We start from the raw sequence: 21,557 nt of genomic DNA, 5'->3' as shown, positions 1-21,557 counted from the left end.
AATAGTGCACGGGGCTGCAGTTTAAATATGAGCCCTGCATGAAGAAGAGGTGAGGTAACGGCGTGGCGGGCAAATTGGAGGGCACCTGCCAGCAAGACAGCATGTTTCCTGTGACTGCATAATTAATGAGGTGGGAAGGGGACAATACGGCGCAAAAACCCGCCATTGCAGCCGACGAGTAAAATGTCTTTTTTCATACCAGCTGTCGCACTTGGTGCAAACCTGGGACGATTCCACCAGGTGAGAGAGGTGTCACACCCAGCTTTAGAGCCACTTGATGTTATAAGGGCCAAAGACCGGCCAGTAGAAGTGTGTCAAGACAAGATAGCAACTGAGGAAGTTAAAGGACCAAAGACAGGCCAGCAGAAATAAGAGGTCCATGAGGAGCCTGTGAAGATTAAAAAAGAGAGGAACAGGTCAGCGATCTATTTGGCAGACAGCTTCATGGTAGATGAACAAGCTGAAACCCGAATGTTTCAACCAGGGGATGAAGTGTTAGTTTACAGGGGGGACATCTGAAAGCACAGGTCAGTGGTCCCTACAATGTAATTAAGAGGGTTGGTAAAGTAAATTATTTGATAGACACCCCAGATCTAGGAAAAAGAATTGGCTGTGTCACATCAAGATTTTGAAACAATATCACGGTAGGGAGAAGGATAAGTAGGAGCAGGTATGTCAGGTAGTAAGGAGAGTGGAGGAGACAGACACCATATTCTCATACTGAGGTAGGACAATGAGAAGATCAAGTGAGGTTACTTGCAAAATTAAAAAGAATCAGTAGGGATAAACCAGGGTGTACAACTTTAACCATGCATGATGTGGATATAGGGAAATCTACCTTATAAAACAACACCTTTATTGTTTAAGCCTGGAGAAACAGGCTCGGATGGAAGCAGAAATCCAGCATATGTTGAAAACTTACGAATTGAACCTAGTCAAAGCAATTGACTAGGTTCAAAAGAGATATTCTCCTGTAGTGTTAGTGCGTAGACCTGTTGGGTCAGCCAGATTCTGTATAGAACGCAGCAACCAAAACAGACTCTAACCCAGTCCTTCGCTTAGAAGGTTGCATTGACAGGGTTGGCAGTGCCATGTTCCTCACTAAGATTTATTGAATGGATACTGGCAAGTACCTTTAATGTTGCGAGCTAAGAAAATATCGAATTTTGTTATACTAAGCGGGCTATATCAATGCCGAGTGATGCCATTCGGGCTAAAAAAACGTTCCAGCAACTTTCCAAAGACTAATGAATCAAGTTATAACCAACATTCCTAACTGTGTAGTTTACCTGAATGATGTATTGGTTTATAGTAACAGTTGGAAAGATCACTTAAGACAATTGGAAGCCCTATTTAAACAATTCCAGTCAACAGATCTTGTAATAAACCTTACTAAGAGTGAGTTTGTGAAAGCTCCAGTAACTTACCTAGGGTATGTCATAGGGTAAGGACAGGGGTTGCCAAGGGCAGTGAAGGTACAGGCTTTGGTGGAATTCCCTGCCTCTAAAACTAAATCATAACTTTTTTGGGAATGTGTGGCTTCTGTTGTAAGCTTGTGCCAAACTTCACAATAGCTGCTTCACTAACAGCCTTATTGCAAAAGGAGGCAAAGATGGTATGGTCAGGAGAGTGCCAGACAGCTTTTGGAAGTTTAAAGCAATTCTAACTAATGAACTGCTGTTGGCTGCCCCTAATTTCTCTAAACTATTCAAGGTGGCAGCTGATGCTAGTGGTTTAGGGGTGGATGCGGTCTTATTGCAAGAAGATGAACTGGACATAGAAAAGACAGTGGGGCACTTTTCTAAAAAGTTAAATCATCATCAAAAGAGAGATTCTACAATAGAAACAATGGGATTGTTACTGGCTGCAAAACATTTTGACGTATATGTCCATCGTGGCTGTAAAGAAGCCCTAATATATACTGATCATAATCTCTTGACCCTTGTAGAAAAGTTTAAGACTCAGAATGCCAGACTGTTCCGTTGGAGTTTACTGTTAAGCCTTATAACTTAAAGGTGTCCATATTGCTGGAAAACATAATATAATTGCTGTTGCGTTATCCAGAATGATTTTTTATTAGAATAATGTAGAAGTCAAAAAGATAATAACTATACAGAGATTCTGTATAAGGAGTGAGTGAGAATGAGTGTATATGTTTGAATTCTTTATATGTGGTGTACATGTTTTTCTTGTATGTTTTGTAATGAAACACATTTGAAAATGGCATTTCATTCCTTATGGGTGGAGGCACGTTAGGAACCTACTTTTTGCAAATTTGGAAGGACATTGAATTTTGGACACCCTTCCCTCCTGAGTCATTTTTAAAAGTCTACAAGCTTAGTTCTAGGCTGTGAATATGCTATTTTTTTTCAAGAAACCACAGGTCAACAGCTAGATGTCCTGCAGGGACACCTGGTGAAAGAAGTGCTATTTTGTTTACCTGAGTTAAAGAAGAGCTGCTGTTGCCAGGCTAGAGACTCTTGCTGATTGGTTGAAGATACCTGGCCTGAGAGAAGTATTCTCTGAACATTTTATTCTTTTTGAACTCATAGTCAATGTGTGCCTTGAAAGCAGGTTGCTAAAGGAAGATTCTCTCTCCATTTCTCTATCGACCCCCCCCCCACCCTGCATATTACAAGCAGTATGGAGTGAAGTTAACCCTTAGCCGAAACTTCTCATCAGCGTGACTCATCTGTATTTTAAAAGTCTGCGATGTTGTGACAAGTGAGAGTTATGAAAGACAGTGTTTCACCATGGATCCATCTGAAATGACTTCCATATACTGTGACTAGAATTCTGTCCTATCAACAGAGTTGAGACCTTTTTGAACTTTATCATTTTAAAAACATTAACTTCGGCCTCTACAGAGACCTTTTTTTAAATTCATTCACAGGATGTGGGCTTTGCTGGCTGGGTCAGCATTTATTGCCCATCCCCAGTTGCCCTTGAGAAGGTGGTGGTGAGCTGCCTTCTTGAACTGCTGCAGTCCAACTGGTGTGGGTGCACCCATAGTACTGCTGGGAAGGAAGTTCCAGGACTTTAACCCAGCGACGGTGAAGGAACGGCAATATATTTCTAAATCAGGATGATGAGTGACTTGGAGATGAACTTCCAGGTGGTGATGTTCCCATCTGTCTGCTGCCTTTGTCCTTCTAGATGGTAGTGGTCATGGGCTTGGAAGGCTCTGTCCAAGGAGCCTTGGTGATTCCTGCAGTGCATCTTGTAGATAGTACACACTGCTGCTACTGTACGTCTAAGGCGAAGGGAGTGAATGTTTGTGGATGTGATGCCAATCAAGCAGGCTGCTTTGTCCTGGATGGCGTCAAGCTTCTTGTGTTGTGGGAGCTGCATTCATCCAGACAAGTGGGTAGTATTCCATCACACTTCTGACTTGTGTCTTGTAGATGGTGGACAGGCTTTGGGAAGTCAAGAGATGAGTTACTCATCGCAGAGTTCCAAGCCGCTGACCTACTCTTGTAGCCACAGTATTTAAATGGATAGTCCAGTTCAGTTTCTGGTCAATGGTAATCCCCCAGGATGTTGATAGTAGAGGATTCAGTGATGTTAATGCCATTAAATATCAAGGGGCGATGGTTAGATTCGCTTGTTGGAGATGGTCATTGCCTAGCACTTGTGTGGCACGAATGTCACTTGCTACTTGTCAGCCCAAGCCTGGATGTTGTCCAGGTCTTGCTGCATTTGTATATAGACTGCTTCAGTATCTAAGTAGTCGTGAATGATGCTGAACATTGTGCAATCAGCGAACATCCCCATTTCTGACCTTATGATGGAAGGAAGGTCATTGATGAAGCAGCTGAAGATGGCTGGACCTAGGACACTACCCTGTGGAACTCCTGCAGTGATGTCCTGGAGCTGAGATGACTGACTTCCAACAACCACAACCATCTTCCTTTGTGCTAGGTGTGACTCCAGTGGAGAATTTTCCCCGATTCCCATTGACTCCAGTTTTGCTAGCTCTCCTTTATGCCACACTCGGTCAAATGTGGCATTGATGTCAAGGGCGGCCACACTCACCTCACCTCTGGAGTTCAGTTTTTTTGTCCATGTTTGAACCAAGGCTTAGGTCAGGAGCTGAGTGGCCCTGGAAATTTCTGCTGCTGCTGCTGATGGCCCACAGCACCTCATGGATACCCAGTCTTGAGTTGCTAGATGTGTTGTAAATCTATCCCATTTAGCACAGTGGTAATGCAACACAACATATTGGAGGGTATCCTCAATGTGAAGGCGGGACTACATGTCCACAAATAATCTCTTTGTGTGCTCGGAGAGGTGACCGACGAATAAAAAGGAAGCTGTGCTTGGACAGGTGACTGGGCGACATAACGGAAGCTTGGCTCAGAGAGGTGACTGAGCACTTTACTGACCTTCAGGGGTGAATTTGAAAAAATATCAAATAGTGACACCGCTGGAAGCTGTAAGTTGATTGGTTGGTGAGTAATTGCTATTAGGTTGTGTCTGTAAATAGCTAGCTTAGTATACTGCTATTAGGGTGCATGCAAAAAATCAATAACCATTCAGTAACTACCTAATTAATTAAGGAACACAAGCAGAAGGGAAGTAAGAAGCTGATGAATCTGCTGTTTTTTTAAGTGTTAACATTTATTGTATTACGGACAGGAGATAGGCAAACAGAACTTATTTCCTTTCACGAAGTGTCTATAAGCAGAAAGTGTTTAGGATTATTTTTAAAATATGTGCTGGTGTGTTTTCCCAAACCCTCGGTTCATGTGATCCAATTTACTAATAACTCAGCAAACTCATGATTAACTCAGAAGGTTAGCTTATTCCATATTCAAAACCTGGGGAAGGAATGTTTGCAACTTCCCACTCCACTACACACAGTAAGTGGGGGGGGATAGAAAAAAATTTTTACAACCATGGATAATAACGTACAAGAACTACAGAAATAAATATTAGTTTGTGATTTCCAGAGTCCAAGAAGTTAAAATGCAGAGGTCTTTCCTTTGTGACTTTATTCAGTCCCGATGAGTTTCTGAATAGAGATGACAACACTAAAATCCTTGAAATGAATAACACTGAAGCACAATGGGCTTTCCATGCGTAGCCCATTTGCCCAGGCATTGATTAGAGACTTTTAAAAATCAAGCTGGTTTCATGGAGTCAAGAGATGGTAACTGACTGCTTGCTCAGCTGGGCTGCTAGAGTCCTTTCCGGTTGATGTTAAAACAGCAGTCTGCCTGTGAGGCCAAAGATGTAAATATTAAAGCTGTCCAAAAGTGTGAAGCTTGGGTCATGTAAGGCTTGGGTCATGTAACATGGCCCATTAATTGTTAATTGGAGCTTAACAATTGGTTTCTGTGCTTCTCGCCAAAATTCCACTGTTACCCCTTAGGAGAGAGACAAGGTGGTTATTAGCATCTCTTATTGTATAATGAGTTTCAGTCTTTTTCTTTTGTGAGTTCAGGTTGGTGACCAAGTCATCTGCACTTCCTCTGCTTTTGTTGATTATAAGGGGTCTGTACAATGAGGTGTGGGATTCCATAGGCTGAGAGAGAAATTATTTTGTTCTTGTAACTCCTGATGGTAGCTCCCAGAACAAAGGGCCAGTCATGTGGTTATGTGACGAGTAGCAGCCATCTAATTTGGTCAGCAGAAAGTCCATTTTTTAAACATGGCAAAAGAATAAAGTTTTGGATTTCTTTTCATGCCATATGGACTCAACATACTAAATTAGTATGGTAAGTGGTGGTGAGCAGAGGCATTAATTAATTAAAAATTAATTAAGAATATAATTAATTAAAACACATTAAGGAAGGCAGGGCAAGTGATGTGCTGCAGCTGCAATATGTGGGAGCTCATGGACACCAGTGTGATTGATGGCAACCATGACTGCAGTAGGTGTCAGATGGTGAAGCAGCAAGAGAGACCATGAGACTCAAACCAGGGAGATTACAGAATGTGAAGCAGTGAGAGAGTGAGTGAGACTGGAACCAGGGAGAGTCCGGTGCATAAAGCAGTAAGAGAGAGTGTGAGACTTGAACCAGGGAGAGTCCGGGAGGTGAAGCAGCGAGGATCCAGTTGTCGTGGTTCCATGTAGGAACCAATGACATAGGTAGAACCAGGAATGATGTTTTACTAAGAGAATTTGAGGAGTTAGGGACCAAATTAAAATGCAGAACATCAAAGGTAATCATCTTTGGATTATTACTTGAGCCACCCACCAACTGGCATAGGATCAAGCATATTAGGAAATTAAACACGTGGCTCAGAGTGGTATGGGAAGAAGGAGCTTTGAGTCATGGGGCACTGACATCAGTACTCAGGGAAGAGTGCCATTCCATTGGGATGGGCTTCACTTAAATCAGGCTGGGACCATTGTCCTGGCCATAGGGCTGTCAGGAGGGCTTTAAACTAACAAAGTGGGAAGAGGGTTCAGTGAGGGGAGATTTAGACATCTAACAGTAGGTTGAGGCATCGGAACAGTATAGCGATGTGGGTAAAGGCAAAGAGAATGGGGCAGGAGGGACAGAGAGATAACAAAAACTGTACATTAGAGAATAAGGCCATTGCAGGAATTGAAGTTTAAAAAAAAGAAATTAAAGGTTCTTTATCTGAATGCACGGAGAATCTGCAATAAGATGGATGAACTGGTGGCACAAATAGAGGTAAATGATTCTGATCTAATCGCCATTACAGAAGTATGATTACAAGGTGGTCAAGGTTGGGAAATAAATATTCCAGGGTACACACTATTTGGGAAAGACAGACAGAATGGCAGAGGAGGAGGGGTAGCCCTGATAGTAAAGGATGACATAAGGACATTAGTGAGAAAGGATCTGGTGTCAGCAGATCATGAAGTAGAATCAGTACGGGTGGAAATTAGGAATAGCAAGAATTGGTGGGAGTAGTTTATAATCCCCCTGACAGTAGTTATACTACTGGACAGAGCATTAAACAAGAAATTATTGGAGCTTGTAACAAATGCATTTAATAATTGTGGGGGAATTTAATCTTCATAAAGACTGGGACAATCAAATTGGCAAGATTAGTCTAGAAAAGTTGTAGAACATTTCGTAATATTTTCTTGGAGCAAGATGTGGGATGAGGCTATCTTAGAACTAATATTGTGTAATGAAGCAGGTTAATTAGTAACGTCATAGTAAAAGATCCACTGGGATAAATAGTGATCATTAATACTATTGAATTCCATGTTAAGTTTGAAAGTGACATACTCCAATCACAAACAAGAATCTTAAACTTAAACAAAGGCAATTACATAGGTATGAGGGGAGAACTAGCTAAGGTAAATTGGGTAAATAGACTAAAAGGTATGGCGGTAAATAAACAATGGGAAACATTTAAAGAAACAATTCAAAATGTCCAACAAAAATATGTTCTATTTAAAAAATCTAAAACTCAGCTAGGAAGATCCATCTGTGGCTCACTCAAAGTTAAGGAGCATTAGATTAAAAAATGAGACTTACAATCTTGCAAAAAATAGAATCAGGTCCAAGGATTAGGAATGTTTTGGAAACCAGAAAAGGGCTGCCAAAAAGTTGATAAAAAGAGAAAAAATAGAATATGAGTAAACTAACCAAAAATATTTTTAAAATTGTAAGAGTTTTTATAAATATATTAAAAGGAAAACAGTTGGTAAAGTCAATGTTGGCCCCTTAGAAGCAGAAACAGGAGAAATTATCATGGGGAATGAGGAAATGATAAAGAGATTGTACAAATGCTTTGTGTCTGTCTTCACAGTTGAAGACATACGTTTCATACCAGAATTTGACAGTAACCTAGTGGTTAAAAAGTGAGGAAAATAATATCAACAGAGAAAAAATATTGGAGAACCTTAAGGGACTAAAATCTAACAAATCCCCAGGACCTGAAGGCCTACACCATGGGGTTCTAAGAGAGCTGCAGGGATATTAGATGCGGTGGCTAAGATTTTCCAAAATTGCTTGGAGTCGGTAACGCAGATTGAAAGTTGGCAAATGTTACACCACTTTTCAAGAGAGGAGGGAGTGGAAGAATAATAAAGCAATATACTATTTAAATGGGGAGAGTTTGCAGAACTCACTGGCCCAATGGATCTGGGTTTCCTGGTACATGAATCACAAAAAACTAATATGCAGGTGCAGCAAGTTTTACGAAGGCAAATGGAAGGTTGGTGTTTATTGCAAATGGCATGGAATATATAAGTAGAGATGTTTTATTGTAGCTGTACAGTGCTTTGGTGAGTCCACATCTGGAGTACTGTTTTGGTCTACTTCTTAGAAAAAGTGTATAATTGCATTCAAAGCAGTTCATAGAAGGTTCACTCAACTCATTCCTAGGGTGAAGTGCTTATCTTATGAATTAAGGTTGAACAGGTTAGGCCTATATCCATTAGAGTTTAGAAGAATGAGAAATTATCTTATTGAAACATATAAGATCCTGAGCGGACTTGATAGGGTGGATACTGGGATGATGTTTTCTCTTGTGGGGGAGACTGGAACTAGGGGGACACAGTTTTAAAATAAGAGGCCTCACTTTTAAGATGGAGATGATAACTTTTTTCTCTTGAAGGGTAGTTAGCCTGTGGAATGCTCTTCCCCAAAAAGCAGTGGAGGCTGGGTCATTGAACTTATTCAGGGCTGAGTTGGATAGGTTTTTGATGGACAAAAAAGTCAAAGGTTAAGGTCAAACAGAAAAGTGGAGTTGAGACCACAATCAGATCAGCCATGATCTTATCGAATGGTGGAGTAGCTTGAAGGGCCAAGTGATGTACTCCTGCTCCTAAGTTCTAGGTTCCTATGCCCTTAAATTTTTAAGTTTCCTGTCCCTCCTTTATAAAATGCCATATTCGTTTGGACTAACATTAATTTAACCTTGCAAAGTCCAGAAATGACTGTTTAAAGTCTCTAATGCCTTCAAATGGATCTCACACACTGTGATGTTTTTGTTTGTTTTTCAGTCAGTGAGGAGGGAACCTTTGTTAATTAGAACAGAGCAGTACTAGCTTTGAGCTCGGGGAAGCCTTCTGTCATCACTTCTCACTACTCCTTTGATGCTCTTAGAGCAAAGATATTCATGGTGCCCTATTCCTGTTGCCACTTTGTCCTGAGATGATGTAATTTAAGAAACACATACAGTGACAGGCATATACCCAATGTGCAGTCACCCTATATACCAGTAGCTAATGATGAATCATCCAGCCAGGCTGTGTTATCAATATTTTCTATCTGAAACCCTTCAAAGGCATTAGTGTGTGAAGTTTCAAATGTGTGTTGCAGTTTGTCTTTGGTATGGACATCATATGCAATGAAAGAGATGCCAAGTAGTTGTTTGATGACTTCATGTGGGGAGCAATAAACATGTAACAGATGAACAGATAATAGTTAGTGGCATCCATACTTGGGTCATTTATCTAAGCTGTGGTACCATTGGGGTAGTCTTGCTTCATGGTTCTTCATCATCTTCTAAACATGTTGTGACTACTATATACTCATTGATCTTGGCCACCGCACCATGCCAGGCATGCCGCACTACTGTCCTTTAGGAGCTGCCTTGAAGTGCCAAACATGGCAATCCTTAAAACCATTTTATGAAGATCCAACAAATGTGGTTTCAAATGCTGCAACATTTGTGCACTTGTTCATAAATTCAGATTCTTGTTTCCACATTTTTATCACAAGTTTTATCAGGGAAAAAATGGATTATCAGCTCCCTTCTTTTGAATAGTTACTTTTAAATGGCTTCTTCTTGCTGAACAACTGCTAAAGGAATCTGCAAAAAAATAAAGCTCCTGTACCTTTAAGAGCTTCCTTCGGCTTACATTAATGCCTAGTTAATAAGTAAATCTAGAATGGGATTGCCACTGAGTGTGAAATCCTTTTGCTTTCTTATAGTTTATAATGTGAAGATATGTGTTGAATGAAGTGATATTGATTAATCTGCCTTTTAAAATTTTTATGACTTTGCACCCCTTTCTGTGGATCTACTTGTCACAAAAGGCTGAACAGTTAACTTGTTTATATATTTCTGTCAGTAAGTTTTATTGCCTTTCATTTCCTGTTGGTGGCTATAACAAAGTCTGCTGATTCCAGAGGGGTGCAAATAGATGTGACTGTAACTAACCAGTAGGAAGTGTAAAGGGCTCCTCCAATTTTATTCACAAATAGCACCTTCCTTGCAAGAAACCACTTTGTCAGTTAGCTGAGATTAGTAACTTGCTTGTAGAGTATTTTGAGTATGAGCACATGTTCTACACTCCATTACACCTCCAGATGAAGCTATTCCTAAATGATAGTATTGTCATCTTTAAGTTTCAACCTTTTACAAATTAATTTTAACATCTTTCTACAGTCCTGTTTCAGACTTGAAATTCCCTGTTTAAACGTCAGATGCTGGTTAGGAGACATTGAAGGTGGAAGAGTTGTATCCATCCATGTTGCTATGAAACTCAATTATGCATTTCTGGCATCAGTAAGTTTTGTTTTTGTGCATTTTTGTGTTTTTATGATCTTTCGAATCTTGTAAGTATTGCTTTTAGTAAAATAACATTGAATACCAAATCATCTTGGTGTTTTGAATAATCTGTTCAGCTAATGTGCAAATGAATTTTAATGATCATGGAGAAGGGAAAACAAGCATCATATATTTTAGCAGTATCTTAACAAATACAAGATTAGAATATTTAAATCTTATGTTTGTACTCTCTGGTTTCCCTATTGCTGTTAGAAGTACATGTCTGTTGGCAAGTCTGTTGATACTCTTGATGGGGAATGAAACGACTTTTGTCTCTCCTCTCTTTCTCTTGTGCAATGTAAGCAAAGCTATCAATGCATCTTGAATGTGATCCTGTAGTTGTAAAGAATCCCTGGTTTAAATTTCAGCCTATACTGCTGTTTTACACAAATCTATTTTGTCACCTTCTATGGGATTACCTAATCGAGCAGTGCTGTAATGAAATTGGCAAGCCCAGTTTTGCTCCACAAAATGCACCTCTTGTCAGCTGATCAGGGAATGACATCCATGCTGATGTTTGCAGTTGAAATTGCCCCACATTCCTGGTTGAAGGAGAAAAACATGGTTCCTAAAGGCAGCAGTAGAGCATGTGAAAAGGGGAATAAAGAACAAAATTATAACTTCAATGAATTTACATGAATAAATTTGTACACTTGTGGTTTTGTTATTTTTACATTTGAAATAGCATGTATAGCATGTAGTATGCTAACTTAATATTTTTGTTTTTAAAACACTACAAAGTTCACGTTTTATTTCAACAGGATACCGCTTCTTCTACTTATTTTGTTACAGAAGCTGTGGCATCATTTGGGCAGAATCCAAATGTTATTGAAAATGAACGAGGAACAAGCATAACTGTAAGTCTTTAACTACAATATTACATTATTTACAGTTCACCTTTTCTTTCTCTCTCCTGAATTCATCCTGTATACAATTTCATGACAGACGACAGCAGCTCTCCAGAACATTGCCCAAGTGGCCATTCCACATGTGCAAGCCCAAATACTAAATGGTATTTGACTACATAAGGCTATCATAGCTGATCCTAGTCCTTTTCAGCAGGGGTCGTTAGTTACATGATAGGAACAGGTACATTGGTTGATTTTTTTTCACCTGGCATAGTTAAAAACGTTCATTCACTGGGAGAAAAAAGCCATAGGGCAGATCAAACAGCTAAACCAATTACTGCCCTGCACATAGATTACTTAACTTCTGATAGGGTTACAGAATAGTCTGAAGCTTGGAAAGCAGAGGAAAGAGAAAAATCTATGGCACGTAACTCTGGGTTCCGGGGCGTCGTAACTTGGGGGCACCCCAAAGATTCGCTGGGGAACCCAGCCCCCTCCCCGAACGCCCTCCCCACTGAAGTCCCCATGTAAGGATTGCCCAGGAAGTTCAAACTTTTGTTGGGCAATTGACCCGCAATCAGAACCATACGAAAGTACAATTTAAATCACAAACTTTGGATGGTTCCAACTGTCTCATCGAGTAAAAGTTAGGATAATTAAAACCACCTCTAACTCCTGGGTAACTATAGTAATGAACCTCTGACCCCCAATGGAACCCCAATGACCACACCACTGACCAAGCCCTCTGACCGACTGATTCCCCCCAACCCCACAACCAAGTTACCACCCAACCACCTGCCCCCGCCCCTGACCAATCAACCTCTCCCTCCAACCAATGCCATCCATGACAAAGCAGTCTGCTTGAATGGCATCCCAACTATCACCTTAAACATCGCTTTCACCAGTATCGGTGTACACTGGCAACAATATGTACCATTTACAAGATGCATTGCAGCACCTCACCAAAGCTCCTTCAACAGCTTTCTTCACAACCTGCAACTCTACCTCCTAGAAGAACAAGGGCAACAGATCATGGGAACGCCATCAGCTGCAATTATGCCAGTTCTCCTCCAAGTCACGTACCATCTTGTCTTGGAAATGTGTTGTAGTTACTTATTGTTGCTGGGTCAAAACCCTGGAACTTCCTTCATAACAGCACTATGGATGTACCTACACCACAAGGACTGCTATGCTTTAAGAAGGCAGCTCACCACCACCTTCTCATGGGCAGTTAGGGATGAACAATAAATGTTGGCCTTGTCAGTGATGTGCACACCCCATAAACAATTAAAATGTGGTACAGGGCCATAGAGGTCCCATTTCATATCTTCTCTAGGTTGATTCCACTTATCCTCGAGTTAACGTAAACTGTATTAATTGCCATATTAATTTGCAAACAAAACAATAGTCTTGAGACATTAAATTTAAGGAGCACATAGATGTGTACTTGGCCTGCAGCCTGTGCTATGTGGCAGTAGCTGATCATATAATTAACTATGATTTGCTGTGTGAATTCTTATTAAGTTTTCAGATATTCAGTTGTAAACTACAACTTAAATGTCCTGCTAGGATATGGGCACATCCAGTAAGCAATGAAAGAGCTCTAAAGGCTTTGCACAGGCCAATAGTAAATACATAGCATGTTGATGGACAACATTTTTTGGAATGCATATGTAAGCTATTTACCTGTTAGGTACTCTTCTGTAGCCATGTCTTTCTTCAGGTCTGCTATTTCCTTCTGTCTTCTAGTTGCTGCAAAACATATTGTACTGCTGTCCTAAGAAGATGCTCTGGGATGGGAAACAGGCAACCTACCTTATACCCATTTCATGCAGCAACATAACCACTGCTATACATCAAGCAAATGGTTTTATTTGTCTCCCTGCTTTGTTATGTGCCTGTAGACCCAGTTTTTGTAAACTCCTTTTTGTATTTTCCATCTGCTAGATTTTGACAGCTGCTTCTCTTGGTCCAAAGAGGTAAAAAGGTTGCCTTTAAATGGTCGCATCCTGCTTATAACCCCTTGAGCTGTACCAAATATTTTGCCTTACCCTGTATGCAAATTGGCTGCTGTGATTGCCACAGTACAACAGTGATTAGGGGAGGATTTTTTGGCCCTAATGCGGGTGGGCATGGAGATTGCTGCCTCTGGCAATTTTCTTGAGGACAGGGGAAGGCAAGACCTAGAAACTTGCCCTATTTGGAATTAGGACAATTAATCTTGTTAATAAATTCATTGTCACTCGTTTAGTGCTAGTCTGAAATTTTGGTGGAGGCGCAGGGGTTACACACTGGATCTGCAACAGTCCAGGGTCATGGAGATGGCTATTATGTCACAGCTGATGGTAAAGGCTGAGCTGTTCAAATCCCAGAGGGAAGCTTGAAGCAACTGTCAGAACCCTTTTTTTTACAATTTGTATGTTTCGAGATACAGGCTTTGAATTCAGTAGTAATAAGACCACCCAGTTTCAAGAGGGTTTTATAAAACTAAATTAAACATTTATTAATATAAGAAAGATTGTAAACACATACATACGTCTACAAAATTGCTACTGTAATAACTGCAAAAATCCCCAAATTAATCTGACTCTCAGTTACACACCCATTAAGGCAACAGTAAAACTCATAGATTTAAAGGGACACCTGGCAGAGCACACCCTGGACTATTGCATTCAAAATGAGTTTCTTTCAGCTCTAGGTCCTTGCAGACAGACTTGAGGTTTACAGGCTGGAGGCTTCTCACACTTGATGGATCTTAAAATGCCTCTGCTTACCCACAATCTCCTTTCTCCTTTATACATATACTCTTTATACTCTTTGAATGTTAATTTTCCATTGTATCACTAGGCTTTTAATTTTACCTCTTACAGCAGTAACATCCTTTCATTCCACCAATTTTATTAGTAAGCTGAAAAAAAATAAACACATTGCTTGGCGTCTTCTAGCTAGGTGCTAGATTTCACCCATTCTTTTGAATGGTTTATTTAAAAATGCAAATTGCCCCCTTGACACTTATTTTCTAAGCTTCCCCATGTTTATCTAATTACCATTTCAAACCTACTTCTTTCTATACATCAAAGCCTCTAGACCAGCTGGCTTTAATCCAATTAAGACACTATTGCACATATATGCACATAGACACAGACATCCCTGAACTCTATTTGAAAAAGTAATTTCCAATAACATTATAGACATTAATGTCTTCATGACAATGGCAACACAGCGATGAGCCAGTTATGACTGCATCAAGAAATTACGTGGACCCATAAAATAGAGCTCAGTTAAGAGGTGCACTCAACCATTGTCATACAGGTGCCGTCAGGTGTGTAGAAGTTGAGGAGAGAGGTCTGCACACCCTAGGCCATGGAGGGGGTAGTGACATTCCTAGGATCACGGGGCTGTAAGTGGAAGGGCTTAGGGTTTCAGACATTATCATGACCGCATCTGAGCACAAGTAAAGCAACAGGTGGTGATAGGATTATGATTCTCTGATATTGGTTCAAGTGACAAAAGGGATTAACATCCTCAGCAGCAGCAGCAGAGCTCCAGAGGACAAAGAGAAATAATGGGCAGGAAAGCATTAGAGGCGATATCCGCAGTATAGAGTGTAGGCCAGAAATGCAGCTACCTAGATATGTTGGAGAATAGTGTCACAGAAGACTGCGCTTAGCTAGGTAGATGGTCAATGAGTTTAATACCCTAGTAGCAGAAGATCTCAGACCTCTCAGTACTGCGTGCCATGCCCCGCCAGTATTTGTCAAAGTCACTGTGGCCTTGAACTTCTTGGCTCGTTCCAAGATTAGCAGCATGCCTTAGCAGCATCTCGCAAGCAGCAGCACAACATTGCATCTTGTGGATCACTGATGCACTATGTGCTAGAGCTAGAGGAAGTTCATACAATCTCAGATGAATGGGGGGTTGCAGGCACAAAGGGCCATGGAATTCATCTCCATTGCTTCATTCCCACAGCTGCAAGGCACTATTGATTGCATCTATACTGCCATTTAGATGCTGAGTGAGTGGCCAGTGACATACATCAACAGAAAGAGCTGCCACTCCTTCAATATTCAGCTATGTCAATGCAGGGAGCATCTAATCCAGCCGAACCCTTCTAGTCCAGGAGAATGGCATGTTCTAGAACTTACTTTGAGCTGCTTGTGAGAACACTTCTTTTAAAGATGCAGTCTTTTCATTTGTTACTGCCAGTGAATGATGCATATCTCGCTGCAACCTTCAATGACCCTTGTTTCTCTTCACCACCTCTTCCCTCTTTTCCAGTCTTGCTATTAAAGAGTGGACACTCATATGACTGGAATCATGTGTCAATGTTTACCGTGTGTTCCACAAACAATAAAGTGCACATTAACAAGTGAAGCAAGCTCCAGTGAACCACTTGGTCCTCTGCACAATGTGGTGCTCTATGTTCTCAGCCTGTGCTTCTCTCATGGCTCTAATGAGATGGAGGAAGCCTACTCTCTTGTCTCTGCTTGTGGCTGGGATGCATGTTGCAGTTATGCTTGGTTTGGACGCCCCAGTGGGGTCATCTCCAGAGGCTTAGGGGTATCAATGCAGGGGCAGCCTCCGTCACAGCACCCTGTTGCATCTATGGTTTCTGAGTCAGAGGGGCTGAAGAAGCCGAAGACGGTACAAAATGGAGGGAGGCTCCCTCATCCTCATTGGTGATGGCCTCAACCCTTGGTGACACACTGGATGGCTTGCGTGGAAGGGTGGGGGGGTGCACACTAGCTGTGGTGCAGCTGGCATCCATTCCATTTATGTGTGCCACCATTGCCATTGACTGGCCCATGCTACAGAGTATTGCATGGATTCTCTGCATGTCAGTGAGCTGCTCCTGCATCCACTCCGAGCGCTGTCCCATATAGCTCTCCATGAGGTTGATCACTCTCTCAAAGGAGGAGCTCATATGTTCAAACCCTGAGCTATCGTGTTGCCCATGAGCTGAATTGACTGCTCCATTCTCTGTCCATAACCCTGCACTGCCTTAGGAAGCTGTAATATATGGGTACACATCTGTTGCTCCTGGTCTAAGTAGAGCTCCTTCCTTGTGACTCGTGAGGCCCTGCATCTATGCCCAGCTTAGCAGGACTGTATCTGTCCTCCATCCTCTAAGAGACTGACCACAGCCGCCTCTGCCTTTCACATGCTCTCCTGCTCACTAGTGTTGTACTTTTCACCTAATGCCACCCTGCTTAAGCATGTGCAAAGGCCTACCGATGAGTATATCTGCACTGGTGGAGAGTGTGTCTACAGGATGTGATGGTGCTGGGTCTGCTGTGTCTGTTTCTTGTGACTGCCCTGATATTGTGACAGGCCTCGGACATTCCTCTTCCACATCAGAACCCATGAGAGACGTGAGTAGAAGGTCATGAGAACTAGCCTTTAACGGTAGAACCCTCTACTTTGCTGAGGCTTCCCAATGCAGTTGAGTCTTTGGCAAGTTGTCAGATGGGAGGAGTGCTTCTCACCGCTTTCAACTACTTATTGCTATATCCTTTCACCCTCTCCTTTGGGTATGCCCTTCTCTTATTCTCCTACATTATCCTGCATGACCTCCCTGGTGATTTCCATGGTGCTATCCTTCATGACGGTGATGATGTTGACATGGGGCATTCCCCTCCAGTGAGCGCCCTCTCCCTGGCATTGTAAGCTCTTTTCTTCACAAGGACAAAAGAGAGAGACAAGGCCCTGCTAGCCTCTCTAACTAATGCTTGTTCAACTCCATTATTTGCATGTATCAGTGCTTGCAGGTCCTCAACAGTGCTAGGGCTTGGAGTCTTGCAGAGGGCCATTAAGTACCCTGGGCACCCAATCCTTCCACATTCAGGAGGTTGGATATTCAGAGGTCTGTCATCAGGGTCTTTTGTTGCACTCAGCTTGCCAGGGCAAAGGTCATTGAACCCATTTCCTCTAGACTACACTGCTGCTGATTGTTTCAACCAGCCTTGTTTAGGTAGCCTTATCCTTCCACTCTCTGGAAAGAGGACCTTCTTCCTCTCCCGCATAGCCTGCAGGAGGATCTTGAGGTCAGTACTTGAGAAGCAAGGGACAGCCCTGCCCCTGGTTTCAGCCCCCTGCCTCCCCTTGTCTCCTTGGTTCTTGAATTTCTTCTTTCTAATGGCTGCTGTGATGCCTTTAAATTGGGCCCATACTTCAGCAGTACCACCTCCATCCCCCACCCACAAATTGGCTGTCCAACCTGCCATCCAGCCAAATATTACTCTGTCTTCTCAAAAAAAACTCAGGGTGTGACTACTTTGCACCCCCCACTCTGGTGTGTGGTCGGGACCTATAAATGGTCTCGATGTTGGTTTCCCGATCCCAGAGCTGATCATGAATGCTGAACTTTACAAGACAATTTTGTTTTAAAATGTCCCTTTAAATCCCAAGTGAAACAAAGTTCTGAAAAAGGGATGGTGAATTCCCAATAAACACCTTGGGTTGGGAAAGTTCCCATGTGGCCTCAGGTTGTCATGGGAAGAGAAACACATAGAAACCCATTGAGGCGTAGGGTGCCAGTTTTAGCAGCTTTCACAGTAGCTCACAGAACAAAGAACAGCTACTGCGGAGACGTACGCAGGAGAAGAATTGGCACTCTCCCAGGAACAAGTCTTTGCTGTTCTGTGGGTGTTGTGTCATTGGCCTCTAATTCAAACTTACTGATTGTATATTGATGACTGGTAACAAATGCTTGGGTTCTTTATCTTCCTTAACTCCACCCTCCGATCTTGAATGTGAATGCATTCTTGCCACTACAGGAGTGCTAGGCATGATGTTGTTAGATTATTCTCTCAATTCACATCTGTTCCTTCTCAATGTTGCTCCATTCAGAGTAGTTACTTCATGTGATCTTGGTTCACTGCATACCTTCGATACCTCTCAGGGAGCCAGACAGGCAGGGTTCCTGCAGTTTAGTTAAAATTTGAGTATTGTTGAAAAAAGACGCATGTTGTCAAAGCTTTTTGTCTTGCACTCATCAGGCCAATTCACAAGTGTACCAAATTGTAAAGGGAGCAACAGTTTATACTGCAAGAGAAGAGAGTGCCGATTGGTTGGCAAGTGGACTCTGATAGAGGCATTGCCATAGAAAATTAACTGATTAAGGACAGTTAACTGTTGAACTTTGTTTAAATTCAAACCAGGCAGGTTGACTCTGATTGGTCAAGGCATTGCCCAAGGGAATGAACCAGGGAATGACTGTCACCTATTTTGTTTAGTTGAAAAAGGCACAATATTTGTACATGTTCTTTCTGTCTGCAAAGGGCAGGGGTCCTGTGTATTAATATGTGTAGCTTCTAGCACGCCTAAGTAAGCCACACTGCGAGCCTGACTGATAATCTTAAATTGGTTGTCAGTGTAATTTTTAACACACTCCGGATTGTTTAGCAGATGCTGCTCAATCGTGAAATCACATCTAATATTGGAATGGGCAGGATTTTCCAGCCCCGCCCGCCGTTGGGGTCATCTGGTCCCACTGAAAGTCAGTGAACTTTTGGCTGGGCTGCCGAATCTGCCATGGCGGGGCCAGAAAATCCTGGCCCATGTTTTGAGTTTTGCAAGCACGAGTTGGTTGGGTATGGTCAGTACTTTGCCTGTTGTGAACATCTGAAGGGACATGCTGTTTGATATGAATCTCCAGTCTTTGGGATGTACGGTCGACATAGCTAGCATCACACTGGCACTGAAATTCATATACCACATTATTCATTTGAGATAGGTAGAATGTCTTTTTGGCTTGACGGCAGCGTCCTGTTCATGGCAAAAATAAGCATTGGGATTCCTACAATTCCACGAGATATAAGATTGGCCTTATCGGTAACCTCGTAAATAGGGTCCGAGCCATTTGCTCACCATGCAAGCTTGATGCTGAAATAGGGTGCATCAAAGCCATCCTGTGGGATAATGGCTAACCTGATCAGATATAAGTCACTATACGTCGCTTAAACTCATGATTGGGCCTAAGGTTGCCACTTTTGGTCCTGAAAAACACCCAGTCTACCTCAGATTATCTTGGAAAAAATTTGAACAACAGGTGAAGCTAGCTGTTTCACACTGCTACTATGTAGAAGCAACAAGAGTGGCATTTGCCTCTTTCTTTCAGCAATCCTCAAGTTCTATTCTACTAAACAACTATTAAAATAAAATTCCATGACTTTTCCATGTTGATGGAAAGATTTTCAGTGGATCTCATGCAAAGGATCGGAGCAACTGAGTCTTGAGTATAGGCATGCAACATCAGTTTAGATGTTGTCTCCTCCACCAGATGCTTGTTCTGGCTCTGCCTTATCTCGTTTACCGTGCTCTGGTTCTGAAGAAAGCAACTGCCGAATCCTCCGCAGAGTAATCCGCCTCCAGAGCAACAAAAATCTGCAACCAACACAGCCACCTCTGCTCATATGAGGCAAGCAAGAAATTAGGGGCTGGGAAATCTAGCACATACTACTCAGCCACTTAGTGCAGTTGTTCTGGCAGCATCCAAAGCAGCCAACCTGGCACCTAGACTGTCTCGATTGACAGGCTACTTGGCCAATGACTGACTGCTTTGGAGACAGCCAGGACAACAATCGGGAGCGCATTGGGCAGGATCAGGCAGGAGGAGAACATGTACTGGATTCCAGACATGCTAAGCAAATGATTACAGAGAGGGGCAAGTGGATGTTGGAAAAAACAGGTTGGAATTCTACCCAAAGTTAGAAAAGTCTCATCCCTATCTTTATAACCTTCCATGACTTGAGCCTTTAAAAAAAAATTTTCATGACTTTTCCAACCTTGCTCTTGTAGGGTGAAACATTGATTCTTACTTGTCCAGATACATGTCCTTAAGTATTCTTAACGGTAGAATATTGGCACTAGTTCCCGTGTCTATCCTGAGATGAAGAGTATGTGCATCACTCATGTTAGGACACATTATATCAATTGTGATATAAGCTTCCAACTGAGTGACATCAGCCATGTGCTGTGCGACTGTTATGGTGTGGAAAGCGTGTTTGCTTTCGAGCTTGAGAATTTCTTTCCTGGTATTTTCTGCATGATCTAGTTTGCTACCCACTTCATGGATATGCCTGTTATAGGCTGACCTTTGGCATACTCCTTGATGCTGCCACTGTCTGTAGTCATCGCATTACTGTTCCTTGCTTTCTAAGGATTCCCCATTTTTCTTTAAACTGAGTTTTCCTCAATGGAAAGTAGTGCTGGAGATCTGCTGTGCCTGCAGCCTGACTCTTCACATTGCCCAAGCTGTGTAGCACCAACTTTTTTGTTGGCTCCACCCATGCAGCACTTTCAGCAGGAAAACACACCACAGCAGCCCGACAGCTTTGCAGTCTCATGGTCTCAATATGAGCCTACTCTTGTGACCTGATCCTACTAGACACTAAATTTTCTGCTACAGATCCAGAACACCTCCCTTTCAGTTGCTTACTTATTTGAGTACCAATCTTCAAGGGTGCTTCTTCCTCAGAACTCAGCGTCTAAACTGCACTGTTGCTGCTTTTCTAGCTGAATGCTAGTGTTACCCCAGCTTTTCTTGGCTTCTTCTGATTTTTAGATGCCACAACTTTGTGATCTCTGCCACTGAAACAAATCATACTGCCTATGTCCTTTGACTTGCACTGCTGCCATCAAATGTTCGTACTGCTGCCATCAAATGTTCAACATGGTCTTCAAATGTACACTGCTTCCACAATGTTGTTATTAGCCTGTAACACAAACTTATCAATCGCACCTTAATGAATTCTAACAAACACTTGGTTTCTTTATAGTTGAACAACAGACTATATACAGGGGTACAGGAGAGCTCTACATACACATGCTATCAGAGGATCAGCACTGCTCCAACTGCTGTGTCAGATGTTGTCTTGCATCACTTCATGTGGTGATGATGTAGCTTAAACTATATACACATTAAGTAATAATCTGAACAGTGCACTACATGCACTAAAGCAATATCACAATAGGGGAGAGAAATAATTCTCTCTATGGGAAAAACAGTTTTACCAAAGTCGACTAAACAGTTTCAAAAGGATTTGGACAGAGGGTTCTCTGGAATTTTGGATTGTCAGGACTGTTGTGATCTGAGGGAGAGAGGGACTTGTTGAAGTGTGCCTTGTTGGTTATAATCGGATTCAGAAGAATCAGGCAGAGTGGAATGATTGTCAAGGGACACTGGAAGTTTTGACCTTGGATAGCAGGGAATGCATT

At 42.0% G+C, this 21,557-nt stretch overlaps 1 protein-coding gene across 1 annotated transcript in view; it reads left to right on the top strand.

Annotated features, from left to right (window-relative positions):
• Positions 1–21,557, top strand: part of itga4 (integrin alpha 4) — a 163,540-nt gene that overhangs the window by 139,176 nt on the left and 2,807 nt on the right. Inside the window, exons 25-26 of the mRNA XM_078551939.1 lie at positions 10,330–10,449; positions 11,253–11,348. Coding sequence (XP_078408065.1) covers positions 10,330–10,449; positions 11,253–11,348 — 216 coding nt within the window. The remainder of the gene's footprint in view (positions 1–10,329; positions 10,450–11,252; positions 11,349–21,557) is intronic.

The sequence above is a fragment of the Cetorhinus maximus genome, chromosome 11 (genome assembly GCF_964194155.1).
Source record: "Cetorhinus maximus chromosome 11, sCetMax3.hap1.1, whole genome shotgun sequence".
Taxonomy (NCBI): Eukaryota; Metazoa; Chordata; class Chondrichthyes; order Lamniformes; family Cetorhinidae; genus Cetorhinus; species Cetorhinus maximus.
This window is presented reverse-complemented; position numbering and strand designations above follow the sequence as displayed.